The sequence below is a fragment of the Protopterus annectens genome, chromosome 9.part0 (assembly GCF_019279795.1).
Source record: "Protopterus annectens isolate FY-2018-M chromosome 9.part0, PAN1.0, whole genome shotgun sequence".
Classification (NCBI taxonomy): domain Eukaryota; kingdom Metazoa; phylum Chordata; order Ceratodontiformes; family Protopteridae; genus Protopterus; species Protopterus annectens.
The window spans coordinates 429,072,388-429,098,211 of NC_056743.1; the positions used below are offsets into that span (position 1 = coordinate 429,072,388).

At 38.9% G+C, this 25,824-nt stretch overlaps 1 protein-coding gene across 1 annotated transcript in view; it reads left to right on the forward strand.

Annotated features, from left to right (window-relative positions):
* The window catches only part of BMP1 (bone morphogenetic protein 1), a 1,811,822-nt gene that overhangs the window by 1,670,864 nt on the left and 115,134 nt on the right, over positions 1-25,824 (forward strand). The window contains exon 14 of the mRNA XM_044082969.1: positions 20,875-21,035. Coding sequence (XP_043938904.1) covers positions 20,875-21,035 — 161 coding nt within the window. The remainder of the gene's footprint in view (positions 1-20,874; positions 21,036-25,824) is intronic.

Below are 25,824 nucleotides of genomic sequence, written 5' to 3' on the forward strand. Positions count from 1 at the left end.
GATACAAAAAATTCCCTTACCAGCCTCAGTAAGAAGCTGAGAACCCTCATAAAATCCTCCAAAGCTAGTTACGAAAATAAAATTGCCAAAGATTCCAAAGGCAACCACAAGGCATTCTATAAGTATATCAAGAATCTAAATGGCAATGCTCAGATTTGTTCTGAGCTACAACAGAATGGTATTAAATATACTGATCCCAAGGATATTGCCAATATCCTGGCAGATCAATTCAGTGCCAACCTCACCCCACTCTCACCCTGTAAATGGCCTATCTCAATACCGGAAGATTGCGAAAATCCAGTAATAATGGCCACACAGGTAAAAAGCGCACTTTCCAAAGCTAAGAATACAGCATCCATGGAACCAGATGACATCCTGGGCTGTGTACTACATGAAGTACAAAATGAACTGGCACCTCACCTAAGTGTCATATTTAATCATAGCCTCACCTCAGGCTTCGTGCCCACTGAGTGGCGCACAGCTACAGTTATCCCACTCCACAAGGGAGGATCCACCTTGGATCCCAGGAACTACCGCCCCGTCAGTCTGATGAGCCTGATCTGCAAGACCATGGAACGTATTATCATGGAAGTTATAAACAAAGACATTGGCAACCTTCAAACACTGGACCCCACCCAGTTTGGGTTTGTGAAGGGCTGATCTTGTCTCCTGAACCTGATTGACTTCTTCAAATCAGTCTCCAGAGCCGTGGACGAGGGTAAGGCATTCCACAGCCTATCTGGACCTCGCCAAGTCCTTTTACACCATCCCCCACTCTGAAATCATAGATAAACTTACTAAGCTGGGCATTAATCCCTATGTCACTCAATGGGTTGCCATCTGGCTTCCTGACAGAACCCACACTGTAAAAGTAGCTGACTCCAAATCCAGCTCCAGACAAGTGACAAGTGGAGTACCTCAAGGTTCAGTCCTGGGACCTCTCTTGTTTGGCATCTACTTCTCTGAAGTACAGGCCAACACTAAGGGACTCTGGCTAACAAAGTTTGCAGATGACTGCAAACTGGGAGCCATTATTGAATCCCCAAATGATGTGGATACTCTACAAAAGAGCCTTACAGAAACAGATGCTTGGTGCCAGAGCCATGGTCTCAAGCTCAATGCCAAGAAATGTATAGTTATCCCCTTTGGGAAAAAACATGTACCCATGAATTACCACATAGGTGGCAGTACACTAAACATTGAAAGTGTGATAAGAGACTTTGGGACACAGGTGGACAGTGGTCTCACCTTCAATAAACACATTGCCACAACAGTCAGGAAATCCTTCTATGTGGCACACCTCATCACTAAGGGCTTTTCATCCAGAAAAAAGGAGGTCATTGTCCCACTGTACTCATCCCTCATTAGACCCATTATAGAATACAACACCCCATTTGGTATGTACCTCTCAAGACATCTGCAACAACTAGAAAGGCCGCAGAAACACCTCACTAAAAGAATCACAGGCCTAAAGTAGATGCCCTATGCTGACCGACTAAAAAACTCCACCTATACTCTGTCACATATCGTATACTCAGATGCGATCTCTGCTTAACATACAAGGCCATGTCAAACCCAGAGCTGTTGGACATGCTACACTTAAAGAAATCCCAATCCCTCAGAGCCACATGCTCCAGGGATCTAAACCTTGTCATCGCAATAAACAAAACATGCTGGAGGGATAGGTTCCTGACCTAGAGACTCCCTAGACTCTGGAATAGACTGCCCATACATGACAAACGGGGCGCCTCTTGGGCCCTCTTCAAAAGGAACCGTGATGATTGGATGGGAGAAAGGAAATTCACCCCGGGGATCACGTCAGTTGCCCTGCTAGACAGGGGTCCAGGGAAGTAAATATTGTGGGAAGAAATATCCAGGGAATTGTTATGGCTAGGCTTGTATAGGCCCTAGGGCCGATAGCCTAGTACCAACCTATGAACCTATGCAAACTTCATAGCTAAAACATTCAAGACCAGATCTCCCTGGTTTGAGACATGCCAGGTTTGTTTACACATGAACATAATTATCAGCCTGCACTGGGGAAAGAGAGAGAGAAGTCATCAGACTACAACATGCTTATTGATTTGAAAATTGTCCCTTTCCTATCATAAAATGCCAGCTGAAGAGTAAATGCTCGTCTCAAAAAGCTCATTTTTAGTAACCTTTCTGTTGTTTTCTAAATAGGCTCACAACAGTAATAGGTACATCATTAATTCACATCCTTAGATTAAATCACATCATTCACGAACCCTTTGCATTAATTACATGGTATTTTCCTGTTACATAACAGCATATAACGTGGGGGTATTGACATAGAAAATCTTCCTGCAAACCTTCTTTGGGTGCACATTTTTGCTTCCTGGGTATCAGGATTACGTGCATAAGTAACTGGCCAAGATGTACTTGATAAGTCATTATTTAGACATAAACTATTTTATATGCAACTTGCATGTCGCCAGGAGCTAAGAACTAATTAACATGATTTACAAACTGCAGTTTGTTGTAAATATTACTGAACATGTGTATGAATTAACCATTTGTTGAACAAAACAAGTACATCATATGCAGGGGTGCCTCTCTTACTGAAACTTGCATACAAACTGCATTGGTAAACATGATCCTACTTAGAATGCATCTTCAGCATAACCTAGATTATTTTCTTGTATCAAGCATTAATTCACTGGGTGATCCAGAAATTATTCCATTTTGAATTACTATTAGAAATGTGAATATAATCTACTGTGAAACCGCAAGGTGAGGATACATTTTTCTGTTCTCCTGCTGGCCATCTGCCATATAAATTACATTTTATATTCTTGCCTTATGAGTTTAACTATCACCAACTTGGTTACTTTCCTAAAACGAATTTGGTCACAGCATGTCTATGCCATATTGTATTGTGGCCATACCAAATTAAACCATGCATTTCCGCCAGGAGACTCCCAGTTATCTCACACTGCAGACAGATCAGAAATGCTTGAAATTTCATTTGCAGGTGATTTTACCGCCATTGTTGTTAACTGCTAGTATAATAGTTTTATCATGTTCCTCTTATTCTTTAAAAGTATTCATAAAATAGTGTTACAATAACAATGGAACCAGGTGATCATTATTTAACATACAACAGTCCTAATGAAGGTAGACCAGAGAACAAAATTTCACAAATGTTTAAGTACACAGTGCAAAAAACTCAAATGTGTCCATTTACATAGTGGATGTTATACCTGGAATTTTGGTAATATAATGTATGCATAAAATAAAGTCAAGACTGTTATACTACTATAAATAATAAAATTAGAAGAAAAACAAAGCAAACATCACTGCAATGATGACATTAATGATGTGGTACAATAAATTGTACAACCATGTAATCCAGTACATTTCATGCAACCATGTCTCAAGGCATGCAGTTCTGTCTGCAATTCAGCCACTAATAAAAGTATTTACTGTTATATTTTGCACTGAAATCCAAATGCCTGTACATTGACAAATACAAAGATCAGATAAATAGGAGAAAATAATCCTAGGGCCTTATGTAAGTTCAATTTGAAACATTTTGCTCCGATATCTGTAGCATTCTTATATTGCAACTACTATATTTAACCACAAATTAGAAAGTCCTTCAGTATTATGAGCACATTTTTGTAAACATTTCTGTGATGATAGTCAAGTTTTAAAATATTTTATCATAATTCAAGCAATTATTAGTGACAAAAATGACCCATTCTGAAACCAGGGTCGAAGATAATTCTGCTAAGAAGCGAAGTCACTAAGAGGAATGTCAAAAAGGCAATTAAAACCATTTCCAGTCTAAATGAGTACTGATAAGGGAACTTTTCTAAGTTGTTTATGAAATTCCATATATATTTTTGATTGAATTACACTCCCCAAACTGTAAAAATGTCAGCTGTAGAGCCTGAGAACAAGCTGAATAATCAGGCAGCGAGATTTCCCATTACTAGTAATTTATGGAGGGTCATGCATGCATTACATATCAGGCAGTGAGATTTCCTATTACCACTAATTTATGAGGGGTCATACATGCATTATATATCAGGCAGTGAGATTTCCCATTACCAATAATTTATGAGGGGTCATACATGCAGTATATATCAGACAGCGAGATTTCCCATTACCACTAATTTATGAGGGGTCATACCTGCATTATATATCAGGCAGCGAGATTTCCCATTACCACTAATTTATGAGGGGTTATACATGCATTATATATCAGGCAGTGAGATTTCCCATTACCACTAATTTATGAGGGGTCATACTCGCATTATATAGTGAACACAAATTGTTGATGAATCCATTTTACATAGGGAAAACATTTATATGCATACTTCCAGAAGTCTATCCTGCTAGGATTAATATGAATTTATTTTAATAATAAAGACAAGTAATTAAATGTGGCCAATATTGCATTTAGACAAGGGCAGTCATCACTAAATGCAGTATTGTGTATTGACTAGTACCTCCATGGTATTACATTGTGTTGAAACTGCTAGGCTTAAAATGACTTCCAGGTCAATAGCCAAGTAATCTCCTATGATCTGTACAGTATACTGAATTAAGGACATAGTTATAAAGGTATGACAAAAAGTATTTTTTATTTGGACAATAGGCCCAAGAAGAAACTAGTTTAAGTTTATTAGTGAAAAGCAAAAGGTTGAAATATTTAGAAACTGTAATAGTAGTTAGATTTAAATGAGGAAAATGATTTTTGAAGGATTCTAACATGTCCTTAAAGTAGCAGTTGGGACTGTTTTTCCATTTTCTGAAACATTCTGCAACACAACTGTTGAATGGAAAATTCAAAGAACCCGAAGGTTTATCCATGGTTTAATGTCTCCAAGTAGTTTGGGTTTCTAATACCATAACAGGAATGGACCCTATTCGTAAGTCAAAGTATGATTTAAGTTCAAGAAATTAGTATTATTTCAGTATTTGATGTTTGCCAAAAGGGAAAAGCCAAATGAAGAAGAAGCTGTTTGCAGCACCTGCAATGTGCCCAGAACTGACTCCTCCTGTAATTCATATGGAGTTAGGTGTATCGATAACATATCTAAATACGACTGTAAGTTCTTTTTTTATAAGGTCCATTGCTTCTACTACTATTGAAACTGTCTGGATATCCTTCTTCCATATTGTTCTCATTTCTGCCTGCAAACCCTGGTATTTTAGGACTTTGTGTCTCTGTACGTAAGACACTTTAATCACTGCTTGTAGCAATTTCAATGATCAATGCTACTTTTGTCTCATTTTCGTGGACTACTAAATCTGGTTTACTCGCATCTGTTTTTTGAACTATTAGTAATAGGTGATCCCATGTGATACAAACTTTGTTATTCTCTGTAATGGTTTGTGGCCTACGTTTTCAGCTACTTCAGTATTGTAATGTTTGCAAAATCCCCAGTGCAACAGTGTTGTTTTATTGTTATGCCTTTCAGTATACCAGCCCTCTGTCATTAGTGTATCACACCCAGTAACAAGATGTGCGACTGTTTCCAGTTCTGTTTTACAGATCCTAAGTTTGTCCATTTCTCCCACATGTTCAATGGACTTTGTAGACCAACGTGCACATAGTCCACTGTCCTAGGCTGCCAATATTAACCTTTCATCTTTTGATTTAAATTCACCTCTCCTTAACCATTCCTGCATCAGATCTTGATCAACATGAGGTTATTCAAGGAGTTTTCTGTCCTTTTAACTACATTTATGCCTTTTCCACATTTTTTGCCTTATCTGACCTGTTTTCTTAGATTCTTTCTTTTGTTTTTTTCACATAGTTCAATTACTGCCTGATTTTTGTCGACTTCTGTTTAATTGCCATTCCACCTTGAAGCAGATATGCTTCTGCTAAACTAAGCAGGGAAGTCATCTTAGACTTATTCTCCTCTTGTTTTAAACCTTTCACTATGTTTGGATCTGGTGAGGTCAGCAGATATGGTGCAGTCCTTTGCTTGCACATCTACACATGTAATACGTTTCCAGGAGGCCCATACCTTCTTCAGAACCAGGAATGTATAATTTGGATATACACGGATTTTTATTATCTATGAGGAGTTTACAATTTTCTAATAATGGGTACAGTAGCATAAAGTCATTAATTTCAAGCTTTTAATAAAGTGCTGAGTATCTGTAATCAAGAATTTAATAAAGGAATTAAGCTTAATGAATTTGAGTCAATCCAAGAACAGGATAACCCAAAAGGATATGCACATTTGACTTAGATTGTACAAGTAAGCCAAAGTGGAATGTTAGTGTGAAAAAATTCAAATAATTTATTTATATAGGATAGTTTATGATTAAATGTATGTAACAAAGGGGATATTGAAACATTTCTTGGATTGGAAAGAATGTTTGTGGCAAGAATTCTTAAATGCTCATACCCAGGTATTAATTAAATTGTTAATGTTAAGGGTGTTTTAATTCATCACATCTAAGTGACGCCTCCAGGTGCATCTGCAGATAACTCCTACTGATGCCTCTAAGCATCAAATATTGCTTGTTCATATTTGCATCAATAATTTCAAAACCATGTTATGTACAAGATTTTAAAATATTTCTTCTTAAAGCTTACACAATGGCAAACTCACCTGCATCAATATTTGACCTCCATCCAGCGCAGGTAAAGATATATTAACTGTTGTTTTTATGATATTAATTTATATGATTATAATTTTCACATTTTTCTAAATGTCGCAACAACCAAGTAACACAGACAGAACTCCTTTGCCTCATATGAAAGTTATCAGCTAGATGAATAAAATGATGCTGACAGTATGTGTGTAACTTTAGTGGTTGCTGAGATATTGTAAGTTTACAAAATATTACAAAGGTAATTCTTACTTTGCTTACTGTGACTTATAAAATTCTGTTTACAATCTAGAACCTAATGAATACTACCACTATAAAATGTTTTGTGCTGAATAGTTTGCCATTTATACTTCTTCCATAACCCTTGTGGTTCCATTGACATGAATATTTGTTTGAAATGTGAGGACATAATTTATTTCTGTCAAAAGGCTTCGACTCCGCCCACTGGAAGTTACAGTGCAAACTTCCTGAGCTCCATTGGAGTGAATGAGTTAATGGGAAAGGCTGTAACCTACTGATCAGTTGATGAAGTCATGTGATTTCTGTATAATTTATTTAAAGTTTGCATCAGCTATAGTCCCTAAGTCTGAAGAAGTCATTTTGAAGATATAAGCATGAACACTGGAAATTAATTTAACGTCCTTCTATTCATCTGTTGCAGTATTCTTGACATAAGGGAGTTGCCTACCAAGACGATGACCTGACGTCAGCCAGTATATCAAAGTCTTTTACTACCTAGGCTGCATGGTACATCTGACATAAAGATGTTCTCTGTATCATGCATTTTTTGAGCCGTGCAATTGCTTACGTGCAAACAATTTTTCATATCATTACATCTGACATAAGCCACTATTAGACGTCGGCCATAAAAGAGACATACACACGCACCACCCTCAGAACTTCTTTGCTGCCAGTCTGATCGCCAGTCTCAGATGTAGCTCTGCAGCCGGAATTGCTTGCTAAACTAAGTGCCCCACTGGGGAAACCTGTTTTTGTCTTTTTCTGCTACCTTGTCTTTTATTGAAGTTAATGTCATCCAGGAAAGGGAAGTGTGACTGTGGAAGACAGATTCCACATAGGGATGGTCAATCCCAGTGCCTCTTTTGCCTCGGGCCGCAGCCCGACAACAAAAACTGCTTCATTTGTCAGCCTTTTGTACCCAAGACCCTCTGAAGTTGGTTATCCTCCCTTGCGATCTACTTAGAAAACCAGCACCTTAAGCTTTTATCCAAGAGTGCGATGGAAACCTTGGAACCCAACGACTGAGCCTGTTAAGCGTAAGGCCACAAAGCATAAGCCCAAAGCCAAAGCTGCACCTCTTGATATGGACCTCTCTCCCAAAGCACATGAGAGCTCAGAGACCCGCGCTGTCTTGGTACCATACACGTGCATGCATGTCCAGAGAGCGAACTCAGACATTGGCTACTGATATCGAGAGGAACCCAGGCTTATTGCATCAGAAGGCCATAGGGGAGTTACTTAAATAGGGAGGATGTTTACTCAGACGTGGTTGAAAGTAGGCCTACATCTGGCCCTGCCACCTTTGCATTTCATGGATACTCCAGCAAAGAAAAAGCAAAAAAACTAAGCATGTTTACCCCACCCCGACCCTTAGAAGGAATGGCAAAATTTCGCACAAGACCCATTTAAGGCCTTCATGGTGCTTAGGCCTTCCTCTAGTTAACATGCATACCCTCATGCCTGGCCTGCCTCCTCACAGAAAAGACCTAGGCCTCAGGCCACTTCTGAGGAAGATTCTTTATCTTAGGAGGACAGTGATCCATTGGATTACTCATCACAAATCCTTCTCACCTTTAGACTATGCCTTCCCTGAAGAAGATTCAAATGAAACAGAATTTCCTATGGAGGAAATTTCTTTTGAGGCAGACTATCTCCAGGATGGATGACCACTTCAAATAGGGCAGTAGAGAGATGTCAGAGGTCTACAAATGTTAGTATGACATCCTCCAAGTACACTCCACTAGCCCTTTAGCCATTCCTCCTGTTATAACAGCCTTTTTAGAAGCCTTTGCATCTACTTCCACTCATCCCTTTTCTTGAACTTCAGCTCCAAAGACGCCATATACAAATGTTAGTATGACATCCTCCAAGTACACTCCCCTAGCCCTTTAGCCATTCCTCCTGTTATACCAGCCTTTTTAGAAGCCTTTGCATCTACTTCCACTCATCCCTTTTCTTGAACTCCAGCTCCAAAGAAGCCATACAGGTACTACAAAGTACCTAAGGACTGCAAATTTCTTTTCAAGGCCCCAGCTGCAGACCCTTCTGTGATTTTAGTAGCCTCTGATAAGGCCTGCAGGTCGCTTCTTTCTTTCTGCCTCCTCCCTTTCAGACAAGGATAGCAGACAGCTGGAGAGGCTGTGCAAGAAAATCGATACCTCAGGCCACCCTGGCCTTCAGAGCTCTGAACTGCCAGACCCACATGACCAAGTATAATCTGGAACTCCTGTCTCAGCTTTCAAAATGTATTTCAGAGATGCCAGACTTGGAAAACAAGGCAATGGACTCCTCCCTTATTGCCACCTCTTCTCAGGTAGCCAGACATTCTATTAAATGCAGCTACAATGATGTAGAAGCCACCTCAACAGCTGCAGCTTCTTCTGCTGCCCTGAGAACATTTGTCTGGCTATAGCTTCAGCCCCTCCTTGAGGACTTCAAGGCAAAACTAATGAATGTCCCCTGGGACAACTCTGCTCTTTTTGGTAAACCCTCTGCAGAACTATTCAAATCTCTGCAAGAAAATAGTAAGGAACTTAAAGACCTTAAGCACATTCTGGTATCCCCTCTACATAAATTTCACAGAAATTACACTGCTAAACAAGTTTTCATATGCAGGCAATCCAGAGCCCCACAATCAAAACCCCAAAAAAGGCCTAAGAAAACTCACCAGTTTCCTCCAACATATTCCTCTTCTTCTCAGCTCACTAAGCAGCCCTTTCCTGATTCCTTATGACTCCTCAAGCAGTTGGGAGACCCCTCCCCTCTCCTACTCCCTAACCCTATCCCTTCCATCCTGGGAGCTCATCACTCAAGACTCTTGGGTGTTGAGCATCATCAATAGGGGTTACTTCATGGTCTGGCACAAGGTGCCTCCCTTCAGGGGTATATCCCAACCTCCAAAAGAACAAGAGCCTCATTTTCCACCAGTCCTGCAAAACCTGCTTGAACAGGGCACTATCAAGCCTGTGCCCCCAGGACAAGAGGGAAGAAGCTTCTACTTTCACCTATTCCTAGTTCCCAGGAAGGAACATCCTTGGAGACACATCCTAGACTTCTCCTACCTCAACAACTTCCTCATAGTTCCCTTATTCAGAATGCTTACCCTGTAAACCTCATTTCCTCTTATCCTCCCTCAAGCATTCCTAGCCTCCATCGACATCAAGGATGCTTACCTCTGTATACCCATTCAGCCAGATACAGGAGACTCCTACTATTCTCTGTGGGATCCTCATAATGTTAGTTCTTAGCTTTGCCTTTTGGACTCTCCACTGCCCCGAGAGTCTTCACAAAATGCCTAGCACCTGTGGTCACCTCTTGCAGACTCCAAGGTATCCTAATCTTCCCCTGCCTAGATGACCTTTTGATTCATGCCAGTTCCCAAAGAGAGCTGAATGAAAATCTCCAACTGACAATTGCCATTCTACAAAGCTTGGGATTCACCATAAATTTCATAAAGTCATCCGTGGTCCCATCCCAGGACCATGTCTCTCTGGGGTTCAGATTTCAGACCAAGAGTGTGGTGGTATCTCTTCCACCTTCCAAGACGCAGGAGATTTCTCTGCTCTTTGCAGAGATTCTACTCCTGAATCTGCTGTCTGTAAGACTTTTGGGATTGATGGCATCCACCATCCCCATGCTTCCTCTAACAAGGCTACACATGAGGAACTATTCCAATGTTTCCTAAAGTCAGTGTGGTCTCAACATGCTCCCCATGTAGAATACCAAATCCCTCGTATACCCTTTCTCAAGAAGGAGCTGCAGTGGTGGATAACGCATCTATCTGTAAACCCAGGTTTCCCCATTTCCCCACTGCCACCAACTCAAGTTCTGTACACAGATGCATTTGATACGGGCTGGGGAGCAGCCCTGGACCACCACACAGTACAAGGACAGTGGACACCCTCCCAGAGGAGGGCTCACATATATGTCAAGGAAATGAAGGCACTAATCCTTGCCTTTCAAACCTTCCAATCCCTGCTCAGACCAGGGAGGTTATGTATACACACGCACAGAATATGTCAGTAAATGGGGGGGCCAAGATCTTACCTCCTTTGCAGACTAGCTATACAGGCCTGGGATGTAGCACGCCTACTATATATCCCCCTCCAGGTGGTCTACATCCTTTCCAGTTAGAATGATGTGGCAGACGCGCTAAGCAGATCCAGAACACAGGACCATGAATGGATGCTTCGCAGGAATGTGTTCCAGGACATTTTCTAACAGTGGGGTATTCCACAGATAGACTTGTTTGTCTCCCCCTGAACAAGCAACTTCCACAATTTTGTGTCAGAGAACCCCATTCTCAGGCAAGGAGATTGGACACCCTATTAATCTCTTGGAAGGGGAAATTCCTGTATGCATCCCCCTTCCACTTATTCCAAATGTCCTACTGAAAATTCAAGTGATGACCTATTGGCCAAGAAAGCATTGGTTTCCCCTTCTCCTTCATCTAGCCAAGGGCAATCACCACAAGTTGCCCCACAGAGTGGACCTACTAACACAGAACCAAGGGCTCACTCATCCACTCACACTTGGAGTCCTTCCAACTGACCCTGTGTGTGATAGAGCTGTGATTCCTTTCAGACACCTTTATTAAGAGGACATGCTTCAAGTCCTGCTGGAGGTCAGGAAACCTAATACCAGAAAATCTTACTTCTCCAAATGGAAGAGATTCTTGCTTTGGTGTCTTACCAAAAACCAAGACCTGCTTACAGTGTACCACCCCCCATGGTTCTATCATATCTGTGTGAATTGTTTAATGCAAGATTAGCTTACTCCTCCATAAAAGCACATCTGTCTACTATCTCTGCCTGTCTGCCACTTTTTTCACCCTTAGCTACCAGATTTGATGCAAAGCAATTCCTTAAAGGCATCCTTCACATCAGACCTCCCAGGAGACCTGTAGCTCCAACCTGGGACCTCATCTTTCTGCTGGAGAAACTGACTCAAGCCCTTTTTGAACCAGCTTCTTCTAGCTCTCTCAAACACTATACTTGGAAAACTGTCCTTCTGGTGGGTATTACCTCCACCAGGCAGGTTTTCAGAATTACAAGCCCTTATGGGGTCTATATTAGAAGAACTTAATAATGAAAGAGCAAACACTCTTTTGTTGACACATAAAACCCGAAGTCTGAAAACATCGAAGTTATGGAACACCAATTTCTTTCCCAGAAAAAATTATAAAGACAAAATAAAGTGGGGATCTTCGCCCCTCCACACACACCCCCAATGTGGGGGGGGGGGCTGTGCCCACAACACACCCCCTACTTAAATATACCAACTCCCAGATTGCACCACAGTGAAGAAAACAGCAAAGTCCAGAGAACGACTTAGCGATTTATTTTCCCCTGGGAAAAAAATCGCTGATCCGTAACTTTGCTGTTTTCAGACTTTGGTTTTACTTGTCGAAGAAAGAGTGTTCACTCTTTCGTCACTTTGCTCTTCTAATATAGACCTGTCCTTCCACAAAGACAGGGTTTCCCTTTGAACCTATCCCTTCTTCTTGCCAAAGGTAGTCAATGAATTGCCCATAAACCAGGCTATTCATCTCCCCAGAACAGTAGTGAGAGGATCCTTCACACCCTTGATGTACAGAGTCCACTCAGGTTTTACTTACACAAAACTAAATCCTTCAGGAGATTGGGCAAACTGTTTGTGCCCTTCCACCCCAGGGTTCTGGGATTGCCTGTGTTGAAACAGACCATCTCCAATTGAATATGCATATCCATTGCCTTTTGCTAGTCTAACCATGGTAAGTTCTTCCAGGCTCAAAGCTCACTTCACAAGGGCAGTGTTTTCTTTGGGGGCTTTCCTCAAACATTTGGATACCAACTCTATCTTAGAAGCAGCTACTTGGACATCTGTCCACACCTTCACCAAGCATTATAAGCTGGATTCCATTTCCAGATCCAGGACTGGATTTGCCAGGGCCATTTTCCATGGCTTCATAGAAAATTCTTCTGCCACTTCATCCTCCCTTTCTGCATGAGCTTTTGTACTCTCCTTTATGTCAGGAATACTGCAACACATGAATGGAAGGATATAGATTAGTTGTGTAAGGACTTATCATAAAAATATATGTCCTCTTCTATGTTGCAGTATTCCATCCCTCCCTCCTTCCCCCAACTTCCTGGTTTTCTTGGATACATTGATCCTGTTTCCCTTAGACTGTCTCTCTGCCTGGGACAAATCCAAAAAGAAGAAGCCTGCACCAGACTCCTGAGGCATGTTAAAAGTTATTTATTCATTATAACATGACAAGACAGCAAAAAACTGATTCAGTACACCAAAATGGTTGTACCGGTTTCGGCAACAGCCTTCCTCAGCAACCAAACACGATGCAGAAATGAATCAACCTAACTTGCTGTCTTCCTTTTCTTATTTAACTTTTACAGACCTGGAGCGCCCTCTAATGTATAAAAAAGAAATGCAAAACCAACAATACACATATAACAAAAACAATTATATACATACAACCGAAAAATAAATATAAATAGATCATTTCAATGGGCATGCTTCAAAATTGAACATTCAAGCCAGGGGAAAAGAGAGCCCCCAATTTGATGATCCACATTTTTTTTGGTTGGTGAGCATTTAATGCAAAGCCTGGGATTGTTTGTACTGAAACCTAATATGATCAATCACCATAAAACTAAAATTACCCATAGGATGTTTGGAAATATGCTGATACAAAGAGCTAGAACCCTTTTTATTTTTTATATCACTCAAGTAAGTGTTCTCCTATCCTTAACTTAAAAAGACGGGAGGTTTGTCCAACATAAAATACTCGACAATTACACTGGGCCAAATAGATAACCCATGAAGTGCTACAATTAGCAAAAAATAAAACATTATAAACTTGTGGACAGTTATGTAAAGAGAAGGTCTGAGATTTTAACACCCTAGGGCAATAAATACAATGAGAACATGGAAAACAACCCAAAATAGGTTGACAAATGTAGTTGGCCGCAAACCCTTGTCATAAACTCTCTTATAATGACTAAATAAGGATCCCAAAGACCCGCTCTTTACGAAATGAATAATAACACCGATCACCTATATAACTATTCAGGACCTCATCTGATCTTAACAAATGCCAATGGTTATCAATGATGTTCATAAACCCAACCGTATTTCTACCATATGTAGTGACTAATCTGAGTCTTTGGGGTTGTTGAGAATCCCAAACACGATATGATAACAGCTCAGATCTATCCTGCTGGTTCACCAATCGGTTGGCCCTAATGATGTCACCTCCTTGATAACCCCTACATTTAAACCTGGACACTAAATCTTTTCTATATTGGTCGTATGTGGAAGAACTGGAACAAATCCTTTTAACACAAAGAAATTGTGACTTGGGGATATTTTCAAGACATGTTGGGGGTGGAAACTTGTCGCATGTAATAGGGTATTGAATTGAGGAAATTTCCTAAATATTTCACTCTCTAGGGTGTCCATGAGCTTTTGTACTCTCCTTTATGTCAGGAATACTGCAACAGATGAATAGAAGGATATAGATTAGTTGTGTAAGGACTTACCATAAAAATAGATGTCCTCTTCTATGTTGCGGTATCCCATCCTTCCCCCAACTTCCTGGTTTTCTTGGAAACATTGATCCTCTTTCCCTTAGACTGTCTCTCTGCCTGGGACCTCAGTTCTGTGGGTGGTGTGCTGGTACATCTCTTTTATGGCTGATGTCTGATAGTGGCTTGCGTCAGATGTACCACGCACCCACAGTAATAGAAGACTTTGATATACTGGCTAACATTGGGTTGTCGCCTGGGCAGGTGGCTCCCTTATGTCAGGAATACTGCAACAGAGAAGAGAAGGACATCTATCATTATGGTAAGTTCTTAAATAACTAATCTTTCTCTACATAATAAAGGTTCTGGTTTTATTTTTTTGTAATTTTTTTGGGATGTAGATTTCTTATGACTGTTGAGCTGTGGTGCTTTCATTATGTTCAGTTCCTGTAGTATAATTGAAGTGTCTATTACCAGACTTTATAAAATTACCATCAATTTACTGGTCTCTTTCTTTAGAAATGAGAAGGACCATGTGTATTAACATGTCTGAAGCAGCTAGTTACACTGTCATATTGTTTCATTTATTTTTTTACCATCTATACACAAAGATTTGTCATATGTTTTTCATCCATTATTCATCTTTAATATGATGACCAGCTACTGTCCCACTTGGCTGCATAAATTTACTGTGGTCTGTTGCCCGATGCTTTACTGATGCATCTTCAAAGCCAACGTTTTTTTTCTTGGCACACTATATGCTCTCTGTTGGTTATACAATTCACTTTAACTGTCTGTGGTTGTTTTATTATGGTAGTTTCTATCAAGCCACAACCCCCAGGACTCAAAACTTTTGGACAGTCACATATGGTTACTTTTGTTTAAAGATCTGCTCAACCTGACCCAGTGAACCCACTACCAATGCTCATTTGGCAATTTATTCTTACTGAGGGAGCTGAGAATGACACAAATGAGTGGGCAACAGATGAAGCCTGACAGATTGTCTACAGTGAAGAGTCTATTAAAAATTGAGTCCTCGTGATTTTTTCTTGAGATTCTACTGCTAACTTTTGTTGCAACAAAAGTGTAAATCATGTGGACTATTCACTTTGGGTGTCATATTTAAGAATATTAAGTTAATTCATTAGGACACTACAGCACTAGACAGCTTCTAACTAAAGATGATAATTGGAAATCCGGTTGATATCCCTTTGTCTGACAACAGTAAGTCTTCCTTTTGATGGGACATCCCATTAGTTCCTGGTGTGGGACCACAAGTTACATAAGTTCATCTTTCAGGCAGTCATAAAGGTGTATTATTGCCATCCATTAGCCATAGTATAAATCTGCAAAATGGATAAAAGATGGGAGCATACAAGACCTGCAAGGCCTTATGTTGCTAAACCACACTCGCATGAATCTGCATGTGAGATGGTAACTACTGTAGGTTTTAGTTTATGCAAATCTAGGGCAGAGACTGATTTTTTAATTACTCAAATCAAGAAGTATTTGGTGCTGCGGTAGCGTTGTTGCCTCACAGTTAGACGTTGCCCGTTCGATTATCAGTTAAAGCGTCTACTGTGTGACGACATGCGTGAACGGGCGTTCCTTCGGTGAAGGTTGTGCGTTAGGCCCGGCAAGCCAGCATGTAAAACTCTACTGCCAATCATTAGCGGACCGGAGTTCCGCTGTGGCGACCCCTAACCGGGAAAAGCCGAAAGAGAGTAGTAGTTCATTAGCCATTAAGTTTTTCATATCTGAATGTGAAGTCCATGTTTGTAGTGGTAGTTCATCACAGCTGTAATTTCTTGCAGGAGCTGCTTCAGAATACTAGGCTATTGATCCAAGGGTCATGCTTCCCAGTAACATTTGCTAGGTACTGGTGCCAAGAGTTTTGTGGGTTTTTTATATCTATATCTATATATCTATCTATATCTATATATCTATCTATATCTATATATATATATATATATATATATATATATAGTTGCTCCACTCCACCACTGGGCCAGTAATCAAGGAGCCTCAATCCTCAGCACTAGCACCAGTGGGGGCTGTACATTGGGAAGATGACAAGTACAAACACAATAAAGTGCAATTTCCCTTAAGAGCACACAGAGACCACAGTCTGTCTGGGGCTGATTTCTCCAGAACCCCAGTAAGAATCTCAACTGGCACAGCTATAGAGTTGAGGTCCCAGCTGAGTGGCCTAGCCAAAACCTCCAGCACCCTCTCTGTCCAACCAGTGTTTCTTGTCTCTGCCCAACTAAATGGCGCACACAGTCTTTGAGATTTGGTTTGTACACAAACATACAAACATGCACTTGGGAAAGGCTGGCACAGGTTTACTAGCTATGCCCCCTTTTGCCCAGACTATAAGGTAGTTATTACTGCCACCAACCAACTCTTTATCAGCTACTTTAAGGCCCTTAACAAAGGGTGTCCAATCTTAATGTGTAATGTTACCATTAATCCAAATGGTAGTTTGACCAAGAGCAAGGCTGTTAGGAGTGGCCTACAGTGTCAGCAAATAAATATGCAAGTGCTCTCAGAACTTAAATATGTCTCCCAAATATCAGTCACAATGAAATATTTAAATATATTTAATAATAAATAATAAAAGAACAAGAAAATACTCAGTAAATAATCACAGTTGCATCAGAGTTCAAAATCACAGGAATATTTAAAACAACATTGCAGGATAGTCCCAAATGAATAAAGAAAACATCTAAGCTGTACTGCACGATATTCCTGACTTATCTAAGAGAAATTACTGTACAGTAGTTAACTTACTTACAGAGCAAGCAAGACAGATGTGGTGAATGGATGTTCTTTTCAGGTTAAAGACAAAACTACAAAAATGCTCAGTCTCTCTCTCAGATAGTTCTTAAATTAATATCCCAACTATTACTACTAGAATAGCTTGCAGCATGACATCACTTCTTGTCATCTGACTATCCCTGGTGAAAACCCCCACTGCAGCTCGTAGCATTTACCATCTACCTGGGAAAATACATACATCTCAGATCTTTTACAAATGGTGAAAGTTGTAAAATAATTTACATTACTCCACATTTAAAGACAATGAAAAAACGTCTAATTCTAGATATTATGTCTCCTGTTGCACTGAAACTGAATGATGACATCTCTTTTGTTTGTGGCCCAGCCATAAATTAACTCAACCTCAACCATTCTTCAGATGTTTTGCAAGTTAATCTCCTGTGTTTCAGTCTCCCCTATTAAAATACATACATCTAAACAGTCACAACAGCGGATATACATTTCTGCTCAGTACTTTACAAAATATCTCTTCAGCACTTGTCTCTATGATATGACATACAGTTCTAATACATCTCTGACCACAAGCATCTTACATGAGCATCTTGACATTCACAAATGACACAACACTTACAAAATTCCAGATAGGTGGGCTGGCAGTATCTCCTTCTGTCACACTTCTATATAAATGATAAAAACTGTACTGCACAGCACCACGAAATGGTACACTTGAAACCAGAAAACTAAAACAAACGAGTACCAGTGGCCTCCACAGCAACACAAAAAAATTTTTTCTGAAGAAGGTCACAGAATAAAAGTGATTGAAAGCGCTAAAATTTAATCGTGTTGCTGAGTGTTGCTGTGTTGCTGTGGAGGCCACTGGTACTTCTATATAAATCATATTGATATTCACAAATGATATATAATTATTTACAAGATTCCAGCTAGCTGGGTTGGCAGTATTTCCTTTTGTTTTTATATATATATATATATATATATATATATATATATATATATATGGATTCACTTTACATGGTCGAAATTCTGAAATATCGAATATCAGAATCTCAAGCCCATAAAGTTGAAATCCTAAAAGATCGAAAACCCAGAAGTATGAAATTGAAAATCTCGCATTTCGGCAATGTTGAATTAGCAGTTCTGTTGTTGCGCTCTGTTTATGGATTCAGGTAAGTGTTTATGTTTTAAGGGTTTTGGGTAGAAGCTGTAGTGTGTGTGTGTGTGTGTGTGTGTGTGTGTGTGTGTGTGTGTGTGTGTGTGTGTGTGTGTGTGTGTGTGTGTGTGTGTGAATGTGTTTTGTTACTGTGTCGTGTGTGTGTACAAGGGGAATGTAGCTTGTGTGGTGGTGTTTCATGTGTTTGTGTATGTAATGCGACCTTGGAGTTAGTGTATTTAAGTAGGGGGGCTTGGGGGGTGCAGTCCCCCACATAGGGGGTGCAGGGGGGCTTGCCCCCCATTCTTGTATGTAAGATAAGAGTTTTGTGTTCGTGTGTGGGGAGGAAGGTGTGTGTATGTGATGGTGTGTGTGTAGTATAGAAGTCGCGATTTTGAGTTTCGCGCTTCTGGGTTTTCGATCTTTTAGGATTTACACTTTATGGGCTTGAGATTCTGAAATTCGATATTTCAGAATTTCAAGCATGTAAAGTGAATCCATATATATATATATGTATATATATGTATATATATATATATATGTATATATATGTATATATATATATATATGTATATATATGTATATATATATATATATATATATATATATATATATATGTATATATATATATATATATATATATATATATATATATATATATATATATATATATATATATACAGACACACACACATATACACACACACACATCTATAGACGACACAAACACACACACACACACACACACACATATATATATATATATATATATATATATATATATATATATAGATAGATATACACTTGGTTATGGGTGACTAAGAATTTACAAACTTCCTCTCTCCAACAGAGACATAGTTGCTTAGACAGGGGTATATTTATTGCTCCCAATCCACTGATCCAAGTTTCGCTTGAATAACTGAAGGGATGAACTCTGCTTCACATAGAACGGAAGTTTCTGCCAAAGAAAGAGGAGTCTCTGAGATACATACCTGCCCCTCCAGCATGTCCTATTTTTGTTGCAGAAAAGGTTTACGATAGTCTTCTATGGGGAAATAGCAGGGAGGTCCTTTACCTCCATTCACAGGTTGACATTGGGATATCATGTTTGAGTTCGATGGGAGGACTCACATTGCATCCCTAAGCTTGGGGTGGCTTATTTTTTTTTCAGAAGCCTGTTTAGCACATTTGCTTCTGCCATATTGATAATAATTCCCTTAGTACCATTACTGTAGCGTGGTTTACCTTAGTACCATTACTCTAGCGTGATGTTTACCTTAGTACCATTACTCTAGCGTGATGTTTACCTTAGTACCATTACTCTAGCTTGATGTTTACCTTAGTACCATTACTCTAGCTTGATGTTTACTTTAGTACCATTACTCTAGCTTGATGTTTACCTTAGTACCATTACTCTAGCTTGATGTTTACCTTAGTACCATTACTCTAGCTTGATGTTTACCTTAGTACCATTACTCTAGCTTGATGTTTACCTTAGTACCATTACTCTAGCTTGATGTTTACTTTAGTACCATTACTCTAGCTTGATGTTTACCTTAGTACCATTACTCTAGCTTGATGTTTACCTTAGTACCATTACTCTAGCTTGATGTTTACCTTAGTACCATTACTCTAGCTTGATGTTTACCTTAGTACCATTACTCTAGCTTGATGTTTACCTTAGTACCATTACTCTAGCTTGATGTTTACCTTAGTACCATTACTCTAGCTTGATGTTTACCTTAGTACCATTACTCTAGCGTGATGTTTACCTTAGTACCATTACTCTAGCGTGATGTTTACCTTAGTACCATTACTCTAGCGTGATGTTTACCTTAGTACCATTACTCTAGCTTGATGTTTACCTTAGTACCATTACTCTAGCTTGATGTTTACCTTAGTACCATTACTCTAGCTTGATGTTTATTTGCAGTGCTGGTCTTGGACACATAAATCTTTAGTGTTGCATTTTTTTTTTCTGCCAGTCTAGCCCAGGAAGGTACAATATGCTTGCAATATAAGATGTCTGCCATCCTAACTCTCCAGTGTATGTATGGGGCTTATTTCATATCCATAGAAGATGGCTACCCATGTGTAATGAGGTACATGTCTGTTCAAGGCATCTGAATTGTGACATAGTGAGGCTGAGCATTTCCAGCAAGTGTCGCTTCAGTCAGTATCAGTCACTTTAACTGCTGATGTCTTCCTTCCTAAATTTCATGTAACAAATCAGTGCAGTACAGTCCAGATGTATTTGAGTTTACAACACTGTTGTGAAGTAAAAATTAGCATGTTTATGAAACACAAGTGTGAAAAGAGATAATGAAAGACGTTTCCTATTGGTGTTCAAGTTCTTTTTCTGGTATGTGTGCATAAATGTGTATGCCTTCATTTCTGTATTATTGTAATATAAAAAATTGTGGCTGGCAGCTTAAGCAATGAGAAAAAATAATATGCCCCAGGAAATAAAAGTTCTTGTCTGCCTCTGCAATAGTTTTGATAGTGCAGTTCAGAGTTTTGAGCCAATGTTTTCAAAGACTTCTCTCTCTGTTGCAGCTGCTTGTGGAGGATTCATCACCAAACACAATGGCACCATCACCAGCCCAGGCTGGCCAAAGGAGTACCCACCAAACAAGAACTGTGTTTGGCAGCTGGTGGCACCGACTCAATATCGAATCTCACTGCAGTTTGACTTGTTTGAAATAGAAGGCAATGATGTGAGTAAAAATGCTGGAGGTATTTAAGCACAAAGCATTATATCCAAAGTTAATTTTCAGAAAAAAATATATATTGTGTATGTACTCAGTGATGATAAAGTGTTAAAATATACCTCCTGTAGTTTACTACTTTAACCGTCTGTATTTACTTTACAAAGCATTTCAACATTGTCAGTTTATGAAATGATAGTCAGTTTGATGAGGAGCAAGCATCTGGTTGTTTTATAGTTCTTTTGAAGATTTTTCAATGGGAAATGAGCAGTTTCATCCGTTTTCATATTTTTGATTGAAGACCTTTTTACATTTTAATTAGGTTATTTTTTACATCGTTGGCCCCTGAAACAATGTACATCAGAGCTGTGTCCTTTGACATGCCTCTTACTGTAGTTTTTGTTTTCAGTTGGTGTCCACTGGGGCAATTGCATAACTCAGCATCAACAAAATGGACAAGTCAAACAGCTCAGCCACAGAAACTACAGGAAATGTAAATTTAATTTTTTTTTTCCACGATGCATGATCCCTGAACTTCCTACCTTGTGGAGACTTTACTTCCTCATCCCATTTATCCTATGTAAAAAACTGAATGGATGTGTTACCAGGGGGAAGAGAACTAAAATGGGTGAAAAAATATCTCAGTCAAGCACGTTCTGACTTTATGATTCCAAGTCCTGAATTTTTTGGGTGGTGGGAGTGATAAAATGTGATTCCTGGAATTACATTTTGACAAAACTGAAGACTACTATTCCAGTTATCTATTTAAGAGGGTAATGTCTGTGTGGGCACAATATCATACCAAGCCAGAGGTTGCTGGATAATATCCCATATGCCTAAAATGCCTGTCTGGCCAGCCTTCCTGTCCATGCAGTGCATTCTGGTAACATCAGGTTGTTTTTGGTGTTGTACCCATGCATAGCTCCCAACCAGTCAGGAACATATTTCAACAGAATCGGGTACAAATCCAGAAATAGTCAGGGACACTTTTAAAATACCTTTACTATTAATATGAGACATTGACATTATAAGAGAATGTGAAATAATATACATTTTATGAAGTAAAAGAAGTCTATAACTCTTAATTATTGTCAATATTTATTAAGTGTAATTCACTACCTTTTCTCCAAATGTTTCTAGTTTTAATAGGGATTAAGATGGACAGGCCTACAATTTGAGTCAAAGTCAGGAATGCCTCTGAAAATCAGGGACAGCTGAGAGCTCTGTGTACACATAAACAGGAGCAGTAGCAGTACTTTATTAATTCTGTAGAACCAGTAAGCCTGTCACACGGTCACCACTAGACTTCCTTCCTTCCTATCAATTGGAGAACAGGTTATTATCTGCTCTGTCATATTCCTGACTTGATCTTCCATTCCTGTGTCGCAACACCATCGAGCTGTGGTTCTTACAGACTGTTGCACTGTCTGTATGATTAAAGGTCTATTCCGTTGTACTGTACTGGGTTTTCTGTTTGACATAATTTTTGCAAATATTACAGACAAGTAACACAACTTCCAAATTTCTATTTTCCTTCAAACTCTTTGCATACTCTTTCTGCTCCAGTCACATGAAGAGTGACAAATAACTTTCTCCATGCTGTTTCTGGTCCACAGACAGATGAAGAGTGACAGAAAACTTTCTGCATGCTCTTTGTGGTCCATAGTCACATGAAGAGTGACAGAAACAAGGGGCAGTTCTGTCCTAAATGCTGGTTTCATAGTTGCTCTAATAAATCACCATTCTGTCAAGATCTGAAGTTTGATCCCATTTTGTTTGTGAGGTAGGTTCTTCAAGTAGTGTGTCGGAAGAGTGGTATAAAATGATGAAAGCAAGTTTAATGGCATGCAGTGTAATCATTTTTTTCAGGGGTGTCAATATTTAACATCCTTTAGACATACGATTTATAAAAAGAGGCATGCTGGGTGCAATTTAGACTTTCTTGAGCAAATCATATATGGTCCTAAGAGATGTTTACAAAGATTACCTCTAAGAGAGAACATCTTAAATGCCCTGTATTTTAAGGAGGTATGACAAAGGAATCTTATTTGTGATATTCTGTGAAAGTCAGAGAGGGACAGACCTGCATATGTGTTATGGTGTACTTCACAGTGCAGATGGGTGCAGACATGGTACATAAAGAAGGATTACATTGCTTTACTTTGTGGCATGCAGCATGTGACATCTGTGGTATTCCAAATCCACATTAGTTCTTTTCCACATGTTTTGTCAACGTTTTAAAAATTCAAATTCCAAAAATTGAAATAGCCCACACTCACCTCTTGTCTACCCTAATGTATGCTGCTCCAGTTCTTACCCAGCTTAGAAACTTGACCTTGCCAGACTTGAATCATGTTATAAAAAAAATTGCCAAGTTTGCAAACAATTCCACCTTTAGAACCCACCATTGCCAGGCTGTAAGGGAACTGCAATGGCTGGAACTTCCCCAGCTACTAACCTATCACCAATTAGTCATTGCCTACAATGTGGAAACGCATCCAGAAAAAAACTTTGCACTAGGCCAACTTCTCACCCACTATACTACAAATCGTCCTCTCCGATCTTCCGACAAACCCCTACTCTGTATTGGTAGGACTAACAATACTGCAGGAAAAGCACTGTTCTCCCACTCCATAGCTCGAACCTGGAATAATCTCCCTCCTGCTCTGATTTCTGCCCCTACCTCTTCTCACTTTAAACACTCACTTAGAGCACACTTAAACAATAAGTGGCTATGCCCATGTATTACATAAGTCCTCAAATGATTCCACTTATATACCTCACTTCCTAATATACCTACTGTAATATATATTACAGTCTAGGTCTTCTCCTAATGCTAATTGAATTTGTATACTTATTCTGTTATTAACCACGTATAACTATTATTTTTCTGTATATATAAGTCTTGTTATGTCTTCTGCTGTATACTGTATTTTAACATATTGTTTGAAAATTCTCTGTATACTGTATTTTAACATATTGTTTGAAAATTCTCTGTATACTGTAACATTTAACATAATGTGTAAAATTTTACTTACTGTGGAGCTTTTCTCCCCAGGCCTCTACTGAAAATGGACCTGTGTCCAGTCGGACCATCCCGATTAACAAATGTAAAATAAATAAATAAATATAACTAAATAAATAAATAAATACATTTTGACACCTGTCTTTGTAATTCATTTTGCAGCTCCACATATCTTCTGAGAAGTGTTCTCCGTGCAATTGTCTGTCTTCCCCTTCCTTCCTTTTTTCTCAGTTCTAGACTTTTTTTTTTTTTTATATATCTCCAGTGCTGTTGTATTCTTGTCTCCCCTTCCTATAATTTCATGTGCTGTAAACTTAACTATTTTCCTTGAACTGTTGTTCCGGACTTGCTTGTTTTTGTTTACTGACTGTTGATGTCTCAGTCAAATTGGTGCGTAATTCTAAGCTACTTTTATGTAAGCCAATGTGCTTTGCATACGAAAATTAATAATAATAATAATAATATACAGTATGTATCACAGGTTAAGGTACTACATAATGGATTCTGCTGTAGTAGGAAAAAGTAAACTCTGACTGCTTGTATGGCTGTGAGAACTCCCAGCATTGTGAATGCTCATAATACTGCAGATATACTATTAATTTTAATGTTTTATTTTTTAAACAAGAGACATCTGTATTGAATTATCACTTATGACATAGGCAGTTATACAGTTATATAAAAGAAAACAAAACAAATTGACATATTTTCAGTCACAAACATTATACATCACTTATATACAGTCATTGTCAATCAAACATTAAATAGCTCATTCAATCCCTGCCTTCTCTTAAACCTCATTCCTCCTCCAAAATATTATTCTGCATGCATCGTTCAGACAATTCCCATTTTTTTCTACGCAATTTGATCCAATCCTTTTCTAAAGATCCCACTTCCAGTTCTTTTATCTCTGGTACTGTATTCACAAGTTCTAGCACTTGGTTTAGACAACCAAAGCCAATTGTGAATGGGCACCCAAGAAGGATGACCAGCACTCGACAATTAAAATAAATTGAATTTATTGTTCCAGAGGCACCAAATCGGATAAAAAACACAAAACAAGTCAGTTAAGCCTACAGAGTGGATCACATGAACGCTGAGCAAAATAACTGTGTTGTCATCCTAAAAAAGACTTCATCAGATGAATCAACTAACCCAGAACCTCATGACTATATACTGTATTCAATATATAACTGCCATTGATAGCATACATATAGTCAAGCAATTAAAATCACTCTATTAGGATCATTTCCACAATGTAAAATGCTGAAATAAAACAAAAGTATGTACCTACTTCATAAATATGAACCATCAATGTATAAAATATATACATATATATACAAATGTATAAAGATATATGAAAATGTGTAAAAATATAATAATATATATGAATGTATACTAAGGACTGATATAAAAATCCCTTGTTGGGTTAAAATACCATCAAATCCATGTTTTACATTACTTAACCTAGAAATCCTGTAATGGTCACAAGTTGTAAAAATAATAAAAATCAAAGCCTGGCAGCCCTAAGTTTCAACACAGGAGTAATGGAGATTGTTTCATTCATCCCAGGAAAGTTTGATGTCATGGTTGATCTTGACATCAGATGCAGACTGCTCTACACTTGCCTTCCTTGATGTCTATTTCTATAGACATTTCTTTTTCTGGCCCTTTAGTCCTCCACCTTTTAACTCGGCAGCACAGATGGGTCAAATGCCTTTTGCAAGATTGAGACCACACATTGCCTCTTCATCCTTGGATGCATCAACCCAAGGC